Source organism: Mus caroli, unplaced genomic scaffold, assembly GCF_978045245.1.
Source record: "Mus caroli unplaced genomic scaffold, Mus_caroli_1 scaffold_14, whole genome shotgun sequence".
NCBI lineage: Eukaryota > Metazoa > Chordata > Mammalia > Rodentia > Muridae > Mus > Mus caroli.
The window spans coordinates 99356399-99374238 of NW_028227269.1; the positions used below are offsets into that span (position 1 = coordinate 99356399).

General features: G+C 38.8%; 1 protein-coding gene and 1 pseudogene across 1 annotated transcript in view; both read left to right on the forward strand.

The window, feature by feature from the left end:
* The window catches only part of LOC110288505 (cation channel sperm-associated auxiliary subunit beta-like), a 239931-nt gene that overhangs the window by 112741 nt on the left and 109350 nt on the right, over window positions 1-17840 (forward strand). Inside the window, exons 8-10 of the mRNA XM_085830619.1 lie at window positions 6508-6603; window positions 6732-6850; window positions 9613-9645. Of these exons, the coding sequence (XP_085686745.1) occupies window positions 6508-6603; window positions 6732-6850; window positions 9613-9645 (248 nt within the window). The remainder of the gene's footprint in view (window positions 1-6507; window positions 6604-6731; window positions 6851-9612; window positions 9646-17840) is intronic.
* Window positions 12438-13353, forward strand: LOC110288701 (glucosamine 6-phosphate N-acetyltransferase pseudogene; annotated as a pseudogene).

Genomic DNA, 17840 nt, shown 5'->3' on the forward strand with positions numbered 1-17840 from the left:
ATTATGCAGACCAGGCTGGCTTCAAAATAAAAAACACTCATGTGTCTCTGACTGTCATGTTCTGGGATTAAAGATTCATGCCACCAATCCAAGCAATAATTTTTCTTACTGTGTCTGAATACAGTCAAAATTAAGCATCTTTAACAATAACAAATAAATGATCAAACCTTGAGATAAGATTGAGAATAAACCATACACACACACACACACACACACACACACACACACACACACTTCCTTAGAGTACCTTGTAACATACTAATAGATTTAATCAATGTATTTGGAGGAGCAACAGAAAAAGTCTACTTCCAAATTTGTATGATTTACTAATGTCTTAGAGTCTGTTTCATAACTCTAAGTATAGATGTCTTTTTCTGTTGAGTTTAGTCATTATCACGTTGTCATGCCTCCCTCTGCTTTCCCTATACTAGAAACTATGTCAACCCAGATGAAAACTCAGCCCATTCCTTCTTTGTTTCATTGATACATCTTTCTCTTTATTCATCTACCTACACCAACACTCCATGCACCTCAGTAGAGTAGCCACGGTCAGCATTACATGTTCTATCATGACATCCACGCAATAGACACAGGAGGCAATGAGGTCATTCATAAGATGTTATGGTATAACCTGGACCTACTTCTTCCTCCCAATGTCTTTGGAAGTGAGAGTGTGAGGCAAAGTGAGGAGAGGAAAGATCAGGTTCTTTGATGGCTATTTTTGGTTGTCAACTAGACTATATATGCAATTAATTAAAACCCAAGTAGATGGGCATTCCCATGGGAAATTTTTCTTTCATTGGAATTAGCATGACCCAATTTTTGTCTAGATCATTTGAGTAGGGAAAACCATCTTTAATCTAGGCCACACCCTTTGATGCCTGCTTTAATATAGGACATATAAAATGAAGCATTTGCTCTTTGCCTGAATGTTCTTGCTGTTACTGGCAAGTCCATTCCCTTACTTGGTCCCTAACTGTGGGTCCAAGTTCTGCCAAGTGACTGGAGTGTGCAACAGACCATTGGGAGGCAAAACAACTGGAGGAGTGCTCTTGACTGCCTTTACCCTGGACCACTGGTGTCAGGTGCTGGACTTTAGGAAAGTACCAAGTATGACTCAGGGGTGTGGGCAAGGCACTTTAAAATGTGAGAGGCCAAAGCTGGGGTTCCCTGCCTCCCAGAAATCCAGTTGCTGCTGGGGTATAGCACAGAGTTATTGGGAATGAAGACTCAGGAGCTGGTCCATGGGCTGCAATGCACAAAGGATGAGGTGTTCCCACACTCCTGGACCTCCAGGCACTGCTGAGTCGAGAAGAGTTGGGAACAGAGTTGTGGGCCCACAGACCAAGGACTGAAATGAACCTGGGACTGGGAAAATGAGGAACTCCAGGTTAGCTTGCTTGTGATTGTCCTTAGCTTAGCAGGGGTTGTAGGAAGTGCAGAGAGGCAGTCTATGGGAGCTTTAGTCTAAAACTGTGTAGGCAAAGGCTTTCTTCATGCTCCCCAGAGTGTTTTTTTTTTTTAAAAGAGACTGTTTATTCCTGCTGCTTATCTACTGTTCATCGTGGAAAATGGGTGCATATCAACTTCTCAGAATGAGTCAGAAATTTTTTTTTGCAGCAAGGAATACCTGGAAAGGGACACTTATTGACTAAACTCTTGGGGCCTCTAAATACGCCATTAGCATGGAGAACTCTGTCCTGGGGCTATGTGACTTTAGGTCCTGTTTCCATAAGTAGGAAGTATGGCATGTATTCCAGGCTAGGAATCTGACAGGGAGCAGGGAGCAGCCTATCATCTCAAGTGGGTGCCTAGGTGCCAGGGACCCTGAACCTACTCCAACTACCAAGTTTCCTGGTATGGTCCCATCTCACACCTACCTCTTAAGGATTCTGAAGACCAGCTGAGGCATCCAGAATTAAGGAATGAACAACTATTGGATCCTTGAACTTTCCATTGGTAAATAGACCACAGCCTGCAAACTTATTACAAATCCCATGTAATTAATACATATTGGAATTAGTATATTGAATTAATACATGTATATTCATATATTAGAATATACACATATATGGGAATAAGTAAGGTTTTCTATAAGTTTTACTCCTCTAGAGAACCCTGTCTAGTATAGATTTTGCACTAGTATTATATAAACCAGAGCAATGGAAATATAAGGATGAAAAATAAAAAAATAAGGATGAAAAATTTTAATTATCTGGAATGGCCTTTTGAATTTACTGACAGGTCTAGTTGCTAAAGTCTCTTCCAGATACTTAGAGAATACTGAAAGCTCATGGGCGAACTATTTTATGGACTTATCAAGACTAATGCATCTGATTATACCACTTTGCTGATTATAAGAGGCAAGGGATTTAGTTACTGTAAGAGTTTTGACAATTTGTTAAAAAAAAAAAAGAAAGAAAGAAAAAATGGTGTTGGTTGGTTGTTCCAAGAACCTCTGGATAAACTGACAAATGAAAAGAAAAAGCTTCCTGATGAGATCAAGCAACTTCTAGCATCTCAGAATAAAGTGAGAGACAGCAATGAACTCAATGTAGAGTTGACCAGTTCCAGATGTGAATAAGCAGTTAAAAGGTGTCTAAGTTTGCCCAAGAAGAGAATGTGCAATTGGTACAGATATACTGAGAAGTTGGCAGAGTACCCACATTGATTCCCTGACTTGTGGAGCAAGGGCTGTTATGGTTGGAAAGGTCAAATAGAACCTATTGGAGTAGCATGTGCCTGTGAAAACAGTGAATCAAAGACAATTATCACAGCCCAGGAGTAATTGCAGATATTAGTGCCACCATCAAGCACTTGAAATATGCAGGGTTGGCGGTTTCCACCACATCTCCCATTTACTCTCCTAACTGGCCAGTGCAGTAGACAGGTGTTTCTTAGAGAATGACAGTTGGCTATAGAAAGGTATCAGTAGTGACTCTGATTGCATCTGCTCTACCAGATACTGTCCTTGCTTGAGGGGGTTAACACATATACTGGTACATGGTATGCATCTACTGATCTATCAAATGTCTTTTAAAAAGTACTTGTACATAAGAAACATCAGAAGGAAGTTGCACTCAGTTGTAAAGGGTAAATGTATACCTTAACAGTTCTACCACTTGTACTAAGGTCAAATCTAAGTGGATCAAGGAACTCCACATAAAAGCAGAGACAGTGAAACTTATAGAGGACAAAGTGGGGAAAAGCCTTGAAAATATGGGCACTGGGGAAAAGTTCCTGAATAGAACAGCAATGGCTTGTGCTGTAAAATTAAGAATAGACAAATGGTAACTTATAAAATTGCAAAGCTTCTGTAAGGCAAAAGACACTGTCAATAAGACAAAAAGGCCACTAACAGATTTGGAAAGGATCTTTACCAATCCTAAATCAGATAGGGGACTAATATCCAATATATAAAAGAACTCAAGAAGGTGGACTCAGAAAAATCAAATAACCCCATTAAAAAATGGGGTACAGAGCTAAACAAAGAATTCTCACCTGAGGAATACCGAATGGCTGAGAAGCACCTGGAAAAATGTTCAGCATCCTTAATCATCAGGGAAATGCAAATCAAAACAACTGTGAGATTCCACCTGACACCAGTTAGAATGACTAAGATCAAAAATTCAGGTGACAGTAGATGCTGGTGAGGATGTGGAGAAAGAGGAACACTCCTCAATTGCTGGTGGGATTGCAAGCTGATACAACCACTCTGGAAATCAGTCTGGCGGTTCCTCAGAAAATTGGACATAGTACTACCGGAGGATCCTGGAACACCTCTCCTGGGCATGTATCCAGAAGATGTTCCAACTGGTAATAAGGACACATGCTCCACTATGTTCATAGCAACCTTATTTATAATAGCCAGAAGCTGGAAAGAACCCAGATGTCCCTCAACAGAAGAATGGATTCAGAAAATGTGGTACATTTACACAATGTCTTTTAAAAAGTACTTGTACATAAGAAACATCAGAAGGAAGTTGCATTCAGTTGTAAAGGGTAAATGTATTCAGCTATTAAATAGAGTTAATTTATGAAATTCCTAGGCAAATGGATGGACCCGGAGGGTATCATCCTGAGTGAGGTAACCCAATCACAAAAGAACTCACATGATATGTACTCACTGATAAGTGGATATTAGCCCAGAAACTCAGAATACCCAAGATGCAAGTTGCAAAACACATGAAACTGAAGAAGAATGAAGACCAAAGTGTGGACACTTTGCCCCTTATTAGAATTGGGAAAAAACACCCATGGAAGGAGTTACAGAGACAAAATTTGGAGCTGAGATGAAAGGATGGACCATCTAGAGACTGCCATACCTGGGGATCCATTCCATAAGCAGCCTCCAAACACGGACACCATTGCATACAACAGCAAGATTTTGCTGAATGGACCCTGATTTCACTGTCTCTTGTGAGGCTATGCCGGGGCCTGGCAACACAGAAGTGGATGCTCACAGTCAGGTATTGGATGGAACACAGGACCCCCAATGTAGGAGCTAGAGAAAGTACCCAAGGAGCTAAAGGGGTCTGCAACTCTATAGGTGGAACAATAATATGAACTAACCAGTACCCCCAGAGCTCGTGTCTCTAGTTGCATATGTATCACAAGATTGCCTAGTCCGCCATCATTGGGAAGAGAGGCCCCTTGGTCTTGCAAACTTTATATGCCTCAGTACAGGGGAATACCAGGGGCAAGAAGTGGGAGTGGGTGGGTAAGGGGGTGGGGGATGGAAAGGGTATGGGGCACTTTTGGGATAGCATTTGAAATGTAAAATAAGAAAATACCTAATTTTAAAAAAACCAGTTCTATCACAAGGATGTAATAGCTACCCACCCCTATTTCATAACTTGGAAGGGATCTTGATTGTCTATTTCTCCCACCAAATATCACCTTAGGCAACTATATTGATGGTATTATGCTGATTGGACCAAGTATAAGGCAGGTAGCAACCACTTTGGTCTTGTTTTCAATAGATATGCACATCAGACAATGGGAAAAAATCCAACCAAAATTCAAGTGCCTTCTATCTACCTCCGTCAAGGTTTTAGAAGTCCAGTGCTGTGGGGGCATGCAGAGATATTCCTTCTAAGGTAAAGGATAAGTTATTGTACCTGGCTCTCTCTCACCACCAAGAAAGAAGCACAACATTTAATGAGCCTATTTGAATTCTAGAGACAGCATATTCCTCACTTGAATATGCTACTCTGGCCCATATACCAAGTGACTCAGAGAGCTGCTAGCTTTGTGTAAGGCTAGCACAGGAGAAGGCTCCGTAACAGGGACAGGCTGCAGAGAAGGCTATACCACATGGATCATATGATACATCAGACTCAAAGATACTTGAGGTGTCAGTTGCAGATAGGGATGCCATTTGGAGCCTTTGGAGGTCCTATATAGGAGAATCACAGAAGACACCTTTGGGATTTTGGAACAAGACTCTACCATCATCTGAAGAAAACTATTCTCTCTTTGAGAGACACCTCTTGGCCTGTTAATAGTCTTACTGGAAACTGAACATTAAACAATGGACCACCAAGTTACCATGCAAACTAAGCTTTCCATTATGAGCTGGGTGACCCACCAAGCCATAAAGTAGGATGTGCACAGCAGCAATCTATTACTAAATGGAAGTAGAATATAAGATCAGGCCTGTGGAGGTCCTGAAGGCACAGGCAGGATTCATGAAGAACTTTCTCAAATGTCTAGAGTTTCTACTACTGTTACAATGCTGCTTATTCCCAAGTATGCAACTGTAGCCTCATGGGGTACACACCATATCAGTTGACTATGGAGAAGAAGAGTAGGGCCTGGATTACTGATGGTTCTTCGTGTTATGCAGGCACAATGCGTAGGTTGACAGGTACAGCATTATAGCCTGTTTTCTGGGAGCCTCAAAGCACCAGCAAAGAGAAATCATCACAGTGGGCAAAGCATCAGGCAATATACATGGCCATGTATTTGGTTTGGAAGGAAAAATGGCCAGATGTGTGATTGTTTATTGGTTCACAGGCTGTATGTAGCACTGGAATGACTAGATGTCAGGGATTGGAAAGACAATGGTTAAAACTTTGTGAGAAAGACATATTGGGAAGATTTATGCAGATAGATCTTTCCAAAAGGGTGAAGGATGTGAATATACTCATAATCCATGTAAATGCCCATCAAATGGTGACTTCAGTTGGGAAAGAGTTCAATAATCAAGTAGGTAGGATGACCCATTCTATGAAGAGTTAGCCTCTTTCCCCTGACATCTTTGTCATTACCCAAAGATCTCATGAACAAAGAGGCCATGGTGGCAGAGATGAAGGGTATGTATGAACTTGACAACATAGACTGCCACTCACAAAAGCTGACCTTGACACAGCTGCTTCTGAGTACCAGATCTTCTGACAGTAAAAACCAACACTGAGCCCCAGTTATGGAGCCTAGATTAAAGGTATAGTATGTTTACAGAGTTCTATAAAGTTGCCTGGCTCTAATTACTTTTTTTCATGGTAGGTCTTTTCATAGGCAAAACCGTTTCTGGATTTTGGACCTTTAAGGAATGCATATGGTATGAGCTGACAGACTTAATCTTTGCAGAAATTGATGATGGTAATTTTTCTGGCTGTCTTCATCATCATCATTTTATTGATATCAAACTGTATTTAGTATTTCTGAAATGTCTTTGCTAAAGAGCTCACTGTTTCTAATCTATGGTGTGATTTGATTTCTTCCTTCAGAAGATCAAGTACTCACAGCGATAGATTTGGTTTTAACAAATCATTTTTTAGTCATCCTCACCAATTTGGGTCTTTATGTAAGTAGTGATCTTCGTTATCCAACCACTTCAAGGATAAAGGTATGAAAATTGCTTTCTATTTAGTTGTTAGCTTTTAATATAGTCTGTGGTATACAAAGACATATTTTTCAAATGAGTGATGTGTAGTTGTCAGGAGCCATCTAGCATAGGCTAAGGTTAGCATTTAACCTTCCTAAAGGTGGTCTACTGTTTTTTTGCAGGATCAGTGGTTGGTGAGCTCTTTGAGGCAAGGTCTAAAGAGATCTCAGGATTGCTTCTTGCAGCTTATATGCTTTTCCTCACATTATTAAATTAATATAATAATCCCTAGTCTAATATTAGCCCATCCTATTGATCAGATTTTGTGCAGATCAACATAAAGATAAACTTTCATGAATTAATGCAGTTAAGCTGAATTAATGATTCTGTACAATTCCTGATTTGATTAAAATAATTTTAGGAAGCAAAGTTCAAGGAATGACCTTAGTTGTTTTGCTAGAAAAATGTAATAAAATTAGAATCAAGAATATAATGTGTCTATTCCTCATAAAACTAAGTAAAGGCTGCATATTAAGAAATACAATGAGTTTTCATAATCACACTAAAAAGATAAATAGGCTGGGAAAAACTGTGTTCACGGAAAAACATTTATTTCCAAGGATAAAACCATAGGTGTGCACTATGAGAAGGGAAGGTATATAAAAGTTGTTGCTTTAAACGTACAATGGTCATATTAGAATAAAACTCTGCTTTGAACTTATTATCAATAACCTTCTGCAACACCCACTTTATGTAAAATTTAACTCTGAGGTAGTTTTTTTTAATTAGGTATTTTCCTCATTTACATTTCCAATGCTATCCCAAAAGTCCCCCATGCCAACCCCACCACTCCCCTACCCCACTCCCCCTTTTTGGCCCTGGCGTTCCCCTATACTGGGGCATATAAAGTTTGCAAGTCCAATGGGCCTCTCTTTCCAGTGATGGCCGACTAGGCCATCTTTTGATACATATGCAGCTAGAGACAAGAGCTCCGGGGTACTGGTTAGTTCATATTGTTGTTCCACCTATAGGGTTGCAGTTCCCTTTAGTTCCTTGGGTGCTTTCTCTAGCTCTGAGGTAGTTTTTAAAAGAACTTTTTGTCTAATAAGTTATAAAAAGTCTAGAGAAAAGAAATAAATTTGTTGTTTGAATGGTCTGGCTTAAGGAGCTTTGCACAGTCCATCCATGCATCCATCCATCCATCCATCCAACCATCCATCCATCCATCCATCCACCCACCTACCCACCCACCCACCCACTCATCCATCCATCCATCCATCCATCCATCCATCCATCCATCCACCCACCTACCCACCCACCCACTCATCCATCCATCCATCCATCCATCCATCCATCCATCCATCCATCTATCCATCCACCCACCCACCCACTCATCCATCCATCCATCCATCCATCCATCGACCCACCCACCCACCTACCTACTCATCCATCCATCTATCCATCCATCCATCCATCCATCCATCCATCCATGCACCCATCCATTTATCCATCCAACTGTATATGTCTATTTGTCTATATGTATATGTGTAGGTATATGTGCACATTTGCAAACATCCATGAATACTTTTGTAGTTAATTGAGGCAGATTGTAGGGCCTGCCCAGAGTGTGGGTATATGAATGTTTGTGGGTCTGTGCATATTTGCCTGTAGAAATCATTTTAATTCTTTTCCTTTCCTTCTTCTCTGGTTTGCAAAGAATTATTTAGCCTAGCCACAGAGGTTTCCGGCTGCTTGGACAGAGAAGAAAGCAATAGCAATAAATCCTTTACCTACTATCCAGCTGTTATCAACAAGCTTCAGTAGATCTAGAGGCCTGCAGCTTCTGGCCTCAGAGTAACTTAAAATAAAGATAGACATAAGTTATTATAAAAAGCAACCCTATGTTCTTCTCTCTCAGTTGCATCAGAGAGGATCCAGCCTGGTCCGAAGCTCTCAGCAATCTTATAACCAATAATCATAAAAGTTAAAAAGATGTAAATATGATTCAGCAACCTTTCCCTTTGCTTCATATTACTTGGTGTATGAGTTGAAATTGCCACTAGTTTTATTGCTTACCATTTGTAGCAAACTTTAAATATATGTAATGGAAAAGATATCATTTACCCATAAATACTTGTATATTTATTTATTGGTCAATAGGGTCCCAAAATGCTGTAAAGTAATTTATAGAACTAAACATTATATTAAAATTAACAGAAATTAAGTGTTGTCCGAGAAATGATATATGCCTATGATGACGGATGTGCCAACTATCCTGATGATAATTACACACCTACCAGTGCATTGAAGTGCCATGCTGTCCCCATACATACATAAAATTACAAACTGATTAAAAACAAGGGAGACACCAAAATTTTGCATAGAACTGTGTTCAATCCTGTTAGGAATTTCTGTGATAGGACAACTGAAAATTATTCCACCAAGAAGCAAGTAGAAGTGAAGTTGGGACAGTATATTCAGGCCTTGCTACTGAGAATAGAAAGTTTCCTCAGGCAGAAAGACATATAAGAAAATAAAAGCTAACATAATGCTAGGATGAAGAGAAGAAAAATATATATTTAGATGGAGCTATATGCATACAATTAAGTTACATCAAGAGACTAAAGAAGATGTTACATTAATGTTTGGCCACATATTTGCTGGAACACAAAAGAAAACAAAGGATTTTTTTTTGTGGTTCAATTAAAATACAAACTGTATTATGACTTTTAAAAAAGTACTACATTTAAAACTTTCTCCTCCTCCTCCCCTTCTTCCTACAGCTTTCAAGAGTAGAGTTTTGTGGATTTGAAAGGGTAAGACTTTTGATTTCCTAATATTGGTTTAGAAGATACCTATTCACTTGGTAACTTGCAAAGTGATAATTCATAATTTAGAATTTCTTGCTACCATAAAATGACTTTCAGTTTAAACTAAAAACTTTTCTCTATAGCTATCAGGCCCTTCTCATTTCAGTAGCCACAATTTCCTACTGTTCAGTTCTCTCTGGGCTTGCTCAGATTGCTCTGGAGATTGCTAACATTGCTATATCAGGAGATGTAGCTCAGTGGTAGAGTCTTTGCCTTTCACGTTCAGGCTCTGGGTTCAATTCCTAGCAATACCAATATATTCAATGTACACAAACATTTACTTGTTCTAGCGAAACAATATAGCATGGGAATTATCTCACCAAATTCAGGGTACTCTGTCTAAAGAACAGAATACAAACCAAACTATGAGGACATGGCTCTTGGCATGGTAGAGCAGTAGAGGATAGGCAAGTAGAGGATCCTGCAGAGAAAAAGCTCATCCTCAGGACTCTAAGAACGAACAATCCTGTTACTCAGGGTCAAACATCCTTGGCTTGAGGTCAGCCTCACATAAGTGAAATCATTCCTAAGGCTAGTCACTGGACCGTTCCAGTTTGGATTCATAGAGAAAAATGCATGAATCATCTAAACAGAAGGGAGAGGCATAGCATAGTCCAAGACACACTAAAGGTTCTATATTAAAATTGCCCAGATTAATAATGATAACTATGGTATCTTGTAAACCTGAAGGCTTTTAAGAAAACTGGATAATTTTAATAATGATATAGTACAAGTCAAGTAACTTGAAAGGTCTTTTTCTTTGCTTAGCAGTTTTATCAATGTAAAATTCACATGGTATAAACCTTACTTTTTCTGTATGTTCAGCTCTATGGTATTTTGTGTATTTGTGGAGTTGTGTAATCACCACCAGTATCAATTTAAGGACATTTAAAGGTTTTCATGAATAAGTTATTGTGGGACTAATATTGTGTACTGATTGTTTAAAGATTATCCTTGTATTATGTGAATGCTGATTTCTCTGCCCCTGTCTGGTAGTAATTAGAACAGGGTAGAGAACAGCATCATATTGCCATGCCTATTCTAAGTATCTCCTGCCTCAATGTTGCGTAAGCATTTGTCTTAGTTACGGTTTTACTGAGGTGAAGAGACACTATGGCCAAGGTCACTCTTATAAGGGACAACATTTAATTGGAGGTGGCTTACAATTTCAGAGGTCCAGTCCATTATCATCATGGTCGGAAGAATGACAGCATTAAGACATACATGTGCTAGATAAGGAGCTGAGGGTTTCAGATCTTGATCTAAAGGTAGCCAGGATAACTCTCAAGCAGGAAGTAGGAGGGTCTCAATGTTCATGTCCACAGTGACACACTTCCTCCAACAAGGTCACACCTATTCCAACAAGGCCACACCTCCTAATTGTGCTACTCCCTGGGCCTAGCATGTTCAAAACACCATAACATTGCACCTCATTTATTCTCTGATTTGTCAAAACCTGATCAGCTAATGGCTGAGCAGGGCAGAGAACAGAGTTGGACTTCAACCAGCCAGGGGAGTGGTTGAGAGATAGGAAGTGAGAATCCAAGCATGAGAAGAGGGTCCAGGAGACATCATATGAAAACAGCTGGAGCAGAGTAAGCCTTAAAATGCAAGCATCTTGGGGATTTGGGCTGGGATGTACTCAGATTAGTTTAGGGGATTAAAATAGACCGATACTGCTGAGTTGTGCCATAAACCTGCTAAATAATTAAAATATCCTGCCTCACTTATTTGGGACCTAGCTAGGCTAAGCGATTAAAATGCTGTTTTTCTCCTGAGATATAAATTGAATACAATTTAACAATTAAGAAAACTGTTAGGTATGATATTCATTTTATAGCATGTCAATTTATATTTGACAACTTAGATATTCTATAACCCATCCTATCTTGGTGAGTTTAGAGTTCCACATCTAAATGGAACTAATGTTGGAGCATCTATCTTCAACCATCTTGTCCAGAACAACTGACAGCCCTTAGGTGAAGCAGGAAGTATGAAGGATTAGCTTACACTCTCTTGGTAGAGCTTAGCAGTTGACTGTCCTGTGTCCATTTGTCGTTTTAGGTCCACATTCTCTCTGTAGATGAAGTTAGGGCATTTCTTGCCCAGTGGCCAGCTTGCCACGACTGAAGCAACTTTACATGGAGGTTATGGATGCTCATCATCTTTCAAGTGGAATGGCTATATTGTCAAGAGCAGACCTGTCTCATAGTCAAAGAGCTCTTAATAATGAAATAATTGTACATGATATATTCTGTGGATCTCTGATGCTTTTGAAGATCATCTATCTATTCATAGCATACCTGAGCAAGCAAAATGTGCCCGTCTCTAGCTACCCATTATCTCTTTAATCCAGGATGTGCGATTTAGATTAGTATCTCACGTGGCCGTGAGTTTGACTCTCTGACTCTTAACTTGCATTACTCATTATCTTAAACAGTTTGGAATAGCAGCTAGTAAAACAACTGGGACTAAATCTTGTATATTTAAATGGGTAGCATAGACACAATGCCTATGTAAAAATTGAAACATACCTATATTATGTTGAAACACAATTAATGTTAAATTTTGTATCAATATATAAAGATTTATACCAATAGAATCCCTAAGCCTGTATCAGTCTACAAAATTCTGTATGAGTAACCTCAATTTTGCTTCAATATATAAAGATCTATATCAATGTAAGATTATGGCTATAGGGGCGGCGGCGCTGTGACCCGCAGGGAGACTGACGCGCTGGGACGGGAGAGTGGTCCGCTCTGGTGCGACTTTACTGGAAAGATGAAACCCGATGAAACTCCTATGTTTGACCCAAGTTTGCTCAAAGAAGTGGACTGGAGTCAGAATACAGCTATATTTTCTCCAGCCATTTCTCCAACACATCCTGGAGAAGGCTTGGTTTTGAGGCCTCTCTGTACTGCAGACTTAAATAAAGGTTTTTTTAAGGTATTGGGTCAGCTGACAGAGACTAGTGTCGTCAGCCCAGAACAGTTCATGAAATCTTTTGAGCATATGAAGAAGTCTGGAGATTACTACGTTACAGTTGTGGAAGATGTGACCCTAGGACAAATTGTGGCTACAGCAACTCTGATAATAGAACATAAATTTATCCATTCATGTGCTAAGAGAGGGAGAGAAGAAGATGTCGTTGTAAGTGAGGAGTGCAGAGGGAAGCAGCTTGGCAAACTGTTATTATCAACTCTTACTTTGCTAAGCATGAAACTGAGCTGTTACAAGATCACCCTTGAATGTCTACCACAAAATGTCGGTTTCTACAAAAAGTTTGACTATACAGTATCTGAAGAAAATTACATGTGTCGGAGGTTCCTAAAGTAAAAACCACCATCAAGAGGTTAATGCTACAAGCCTTAATTAACTGTTTTAGAGTTCATTTTTGTTGCTGCAGCCCAGTGAGCTCCCTAACTACTAGACTGAAGTACGCTGTGGTGTGCCAGTGTAGTAACCTGGGAGGATGCTGGGAATACAAATGATCATAAAGGGGGAGGATTTTTAACCAAAGGAATATATTTTCAACTTGAATCTTTTCTTGCATTGTATTTTTCTAAAGTTTGTCTTCATTTCTTGGTAGTCAAGAGTATGGGTAGTAAACATGTCTGCTCTATGCTGCTCATTTTTAAATATATATATATATATATATATATATATATATATATATATATATATATGTGTGTGTGTGTGTGTGTGTGTGTATTGAATAAGGGTGTTTCTTATCATAAAATTATTTTTGTCTCATACATCTAAATAGACTTAAGGTGCACCATTTCTCATTGGACACTTCTGTTACCATGACCACCAGATACATATTTTCTCGTTGATCCTAACCCTGCAGTCTTTTTAAAGCAACAAAAGAAAAATGGGAAAAGGTACAACAGCTTAAATAACAATTTACTAAGTGTAAAGTTTTGTGCAGATACTGTACCACCTGCCATCTGTCACATGATTTTAGATTATCCAGGGTCCTTTTCATCTGTCAATGAGCAGCTCCCAGGGGAGCTGCTACCCTGGTTTCCGTACCCTTGACAGTTGAAGCCTTTGAGTCACAAAAACATGTGCAGTACTGCCTAAATTTAGTACAGCTTTAAAATGATGGTAGCTTTTCTATTTATGTGATTATAATGGTACTATTATTCTGATCCCTGTCCTGTCTGTTTTATTTAAATGATTTTTAAAATAGAATCAGATACTTTATTGATAGTGGTTCTAATCTTTTGCATTCCATGTTATTACATTAAACTTGTTTATATGAATAGTCTTTCATGTTTAAAAAAAAGATTATGGCTATAGGATATTTTTTATTTAAAGGGGTAGATTCAATAATCTACCACTATTTGTTTACTTTATATAATATTTCTATATCCCCTCTTTTCCTTCTCAACCCCCTACCCTTTATGTAAGAAAGGATATGGAAAAGGAAGGGAAAAATAGAAATCCCTGAATCTATCCTCCCTATTTAGTTTCCTCCTCATCTAAGGCCATAATTATTTGTAAATTATCCCTTAAACTGACAATATACGTCTAATTTATAAAATGACCCAAACTATCCTCCTTGACTTAAGGGAATATGATGACAGTCTCCTTATAATTGCTTCCTGCTGTACTGGGGCAAAGAAGTCCTGTTTGGGGCCCAAATGAAATGGGAAAATGGATAAAAAGAAAACTAGCTCTAGCATTTATTGCCCAGTCTCTATGTGTTGAGAAAGTTCAGGGTTAATTGCAATCCTGAGTGGAACAGTCTGAAAGGATGGATGAACCAAGGTCATTTGGGATTAGTGGTCCTTTTTGAAGCTGTTTCAGAAGCACGTCTAACAGTATCAGTTTGAGGCAGGATCTCATAGGGAGATAGAACAGCGTAGCAGGTCTCAGCATCTCACCATCCTTGAGGCTGAATCCTGTCAGGGCTGTATTCTTGGTTTTTTTTTTTAACATAAAGTTTTTAAAGGTAATATATATTTTTATATTAACATAATGTATGGAATGTGCATAGATCAGTTCAAAATAATTTTTTGTTCCTCGTTTGAGGAGGTGAAGACAATTGGCTTTCTTCATGAGTTAATTTGAACATATAACCAAACTAATATAAATCTCCAACTCATGCTATATGAAAGGATCACATTACAAATCTTGAGAAGTCTGTACCAACAAAACCATTGGCTATGCTTAGCTGAAGTTCTGGCTAGAGACAGTTTATGTCTCAGCCAGTTCAGGGCTGTTTCCATGTAGAGGGATCAGCAAGTCATGTTACCTGTTTTGTTTGGTCTTCTTGATTTCTTACTTCCTCTCTGAAGCTAAGATCTTCAGTGAGTCTTCCTCTATCAAATCTGATCCTTATTACAATGCAAGCAGTCCAAAGCCTTTTTTTTTCTTTCCTGTTAGCATATATACAGAGCCTCTCTCTCAACATAGCTTGCCTTTGGTCCAGCAGTTTGAAGTCATCAAAAATACAGACTGCTCCAATTTAGCAGGCCACTTTTTATTTAGATCTGCTCCATTTTGACTTCTGTCCCAGACAATTTGTAATACCATCATAACCATCAAACTTATAACCACCTTAATTTTGATAATTAAAACAATTTGAAATAGTTACTATTATTTATTGTGACAGAGTTTCTCTTTGTAGCCCAAGTTGATTGGATCTGTTCTATAAATTAGGCTGGCTTCAAATTTGCCATCTTATTTGTCATTGCCTTTTTCTCCCGTGGTTTAATATTGAAGGCCTGGATTTATTTATTATCTCTGTACCCTAAAAAACATTTACATCAATTCCAATTTCTTCCTTCTGTGGAAATGAGTAACTTTGATAATTTAAAACAATCACTCTTATTTATTAAGGCATGGTCTCTCTTTGTAGCCCAGGCTGATTTGGATGGGCTCTGCAGATTAGGCTGGCCTCAACTCACAAGGAATTCATCTGTCTCTGCCTTTGTCTTCCCGGGTATTGAGATCAAAGGCACAAATTTATATATTTGGAATCAATGTATTCCCTTTTTCATAACTTAATATCCTCTCTCTATTCAACGTCAATTAAGCTTTCATTCATCTTAGGTTATCTCTCATGAGTTGCCATTAGTTTTCCCGTGGAAGCTCCACATTCCAAGGAGACAGATTGGCTGCTCAGAGTAGAGTGAAACTCTACCCCATGTTAGCTCTCATGAGCTTAGCTTTGTTTTTCTGTTTTATAAGAGCAAAACCCCAATTCTGGGCCTTTACATTGACTAGAATAATATACCTTTCTAGGGCAATAGAAAAGCATTATCTTTTAATTTACAACTATAGCATAGAAATTATAAACATAACTTATAAATATACCCATATTCCCCTCTTATATAAATTTAAGAACGATGTTTACCAGAATTCAGAGATCTGCCTGTTTCTGTCTCCTCTGTGTGCTACTCTTATTATTTTGTTTGCTTGTTTTGCTCAGAGGCTGTGTTATGCCAGTGTGTCTAAGTTGACATCTGTCCTCAGCTCAGAGCTGCTCTTTAGCAGCAGCACTAAGGAGTACCCACAAAGGCTGACTTTTAAGCCTGCCACTGTAGCTCATGGGCTCTGCCACCTGGCATGTCATTTGGTTTGGGTTCCAGCTGTGTTTTAGTTCATATTTTAACCCCTAAATCACCCCCTGGAGTCATGGACTAAACCAGCATGCATTTCAATCCTTGTCCCAAATCCCACAAGACTTGAGGGGGAAAAAGATTTGATAACTTCAGCCGGCTAGCCCTCATAGCCATATTTTTGACTCACTTTTCCCATGATGGCTTTCTCCTGTCTCAATCTTCTTCTCTCTCTCTTTCCCTCATGGGTTTCATACCTTAAGCCCAGGAACCACAAACCCCACCTATCTCAATTGTGCCTATAGGTTGTAGGCATCTTCATTCACCAATCAGGGATAGCTAGGGAGCTGGCAAGTTCACATAGTATCCTCTGCATGAAAATGCCCTAGTTCTTGGAGAGTCACTATTCAGCATTGCAATACATAACAAAAGTAGCCAATTGGAGTTAAGAACCACCCCCATGGGAACATGGCAAATTAGTACTTAGGGTTATGGATGGGAAAATAGATTTTAATGGTATAAAGCATATCTGCCCAGCTCTAGTGCTGATAAGGCTTATAAGTATAAAGATCATGTGCCTTTTCTTTAAAAACTGAATGGTCAAAGGTGGACGAGAAGCCCTGGATTGAGATTAACTATTGCTACAACCATGCACCATTTATAAAATAGCCACTAATATTTGGCATAATAAAGTATGACAAGAACTTACATAGAATCAAAACTTAGGATCAAGTGCTCCCTGGATACAAAGCAGTTTCTCAGTTCTGTCCCTTAAAAGAAAAATGTATAGGACTGGGGGCCGGGGTGGTGTTAGCGGACATGATTGGAATGTAAAGCATTAAATAGATGAATAAACAAACAAACAAACAAACAAATAAAAGAATAATTTTCCCCATCATAGGGTGATGCCACCACTGAGCAGATAGCACTTGGTGGTATAGGAAACCAGGTTGAGTAAGCCACTGTGAATAAGCCAATGAAGCAATGTTTTTCCATGGTTCCTGCCCCCGCTCTCGCTTAAGTCCCTAAAGGAAAGGCCATCCACCGGCTCCACTTTTTGTCTCTACATTTCCTTTTGACAGGAGGAATTCTGCATTATTTTTGAGATGGGTGGGTATAGAAACATTCATAAACAAAAATTAACAAGATACTAAAAATATAGAAATACAAGAAAAAAAGATTGTGAAAAATGGAGAGAAGCCTTAGAATAACAATTACTTATCATGTCATCCTTTCAAATGGCAGAGATAAGAATTTATATTACATCATAGCTATGCAGCCCAAACTCACATATAAAGAAAAACAAATGCCTTACCTGCTCCAATAGAGAACAAAGAACTATCTTTAACGAAATGTTGGTCATTCTATGGGATAAAAGTTTGTTGGAAGTTTCCTGTTGCTTTAGGGTTTTGGTTATAGGAATGATAAACAAAAGGGTAGATTATTGAATCTACTTTTAGACCAAAGAACATTAAATCTTTTTTTTTGAGAATTAATTTTTTAATTAGGTATTTTCCTCATTTACATTTCCAATGCTATCCAAAAAGTCCCCAATACATTCTCCCCCAA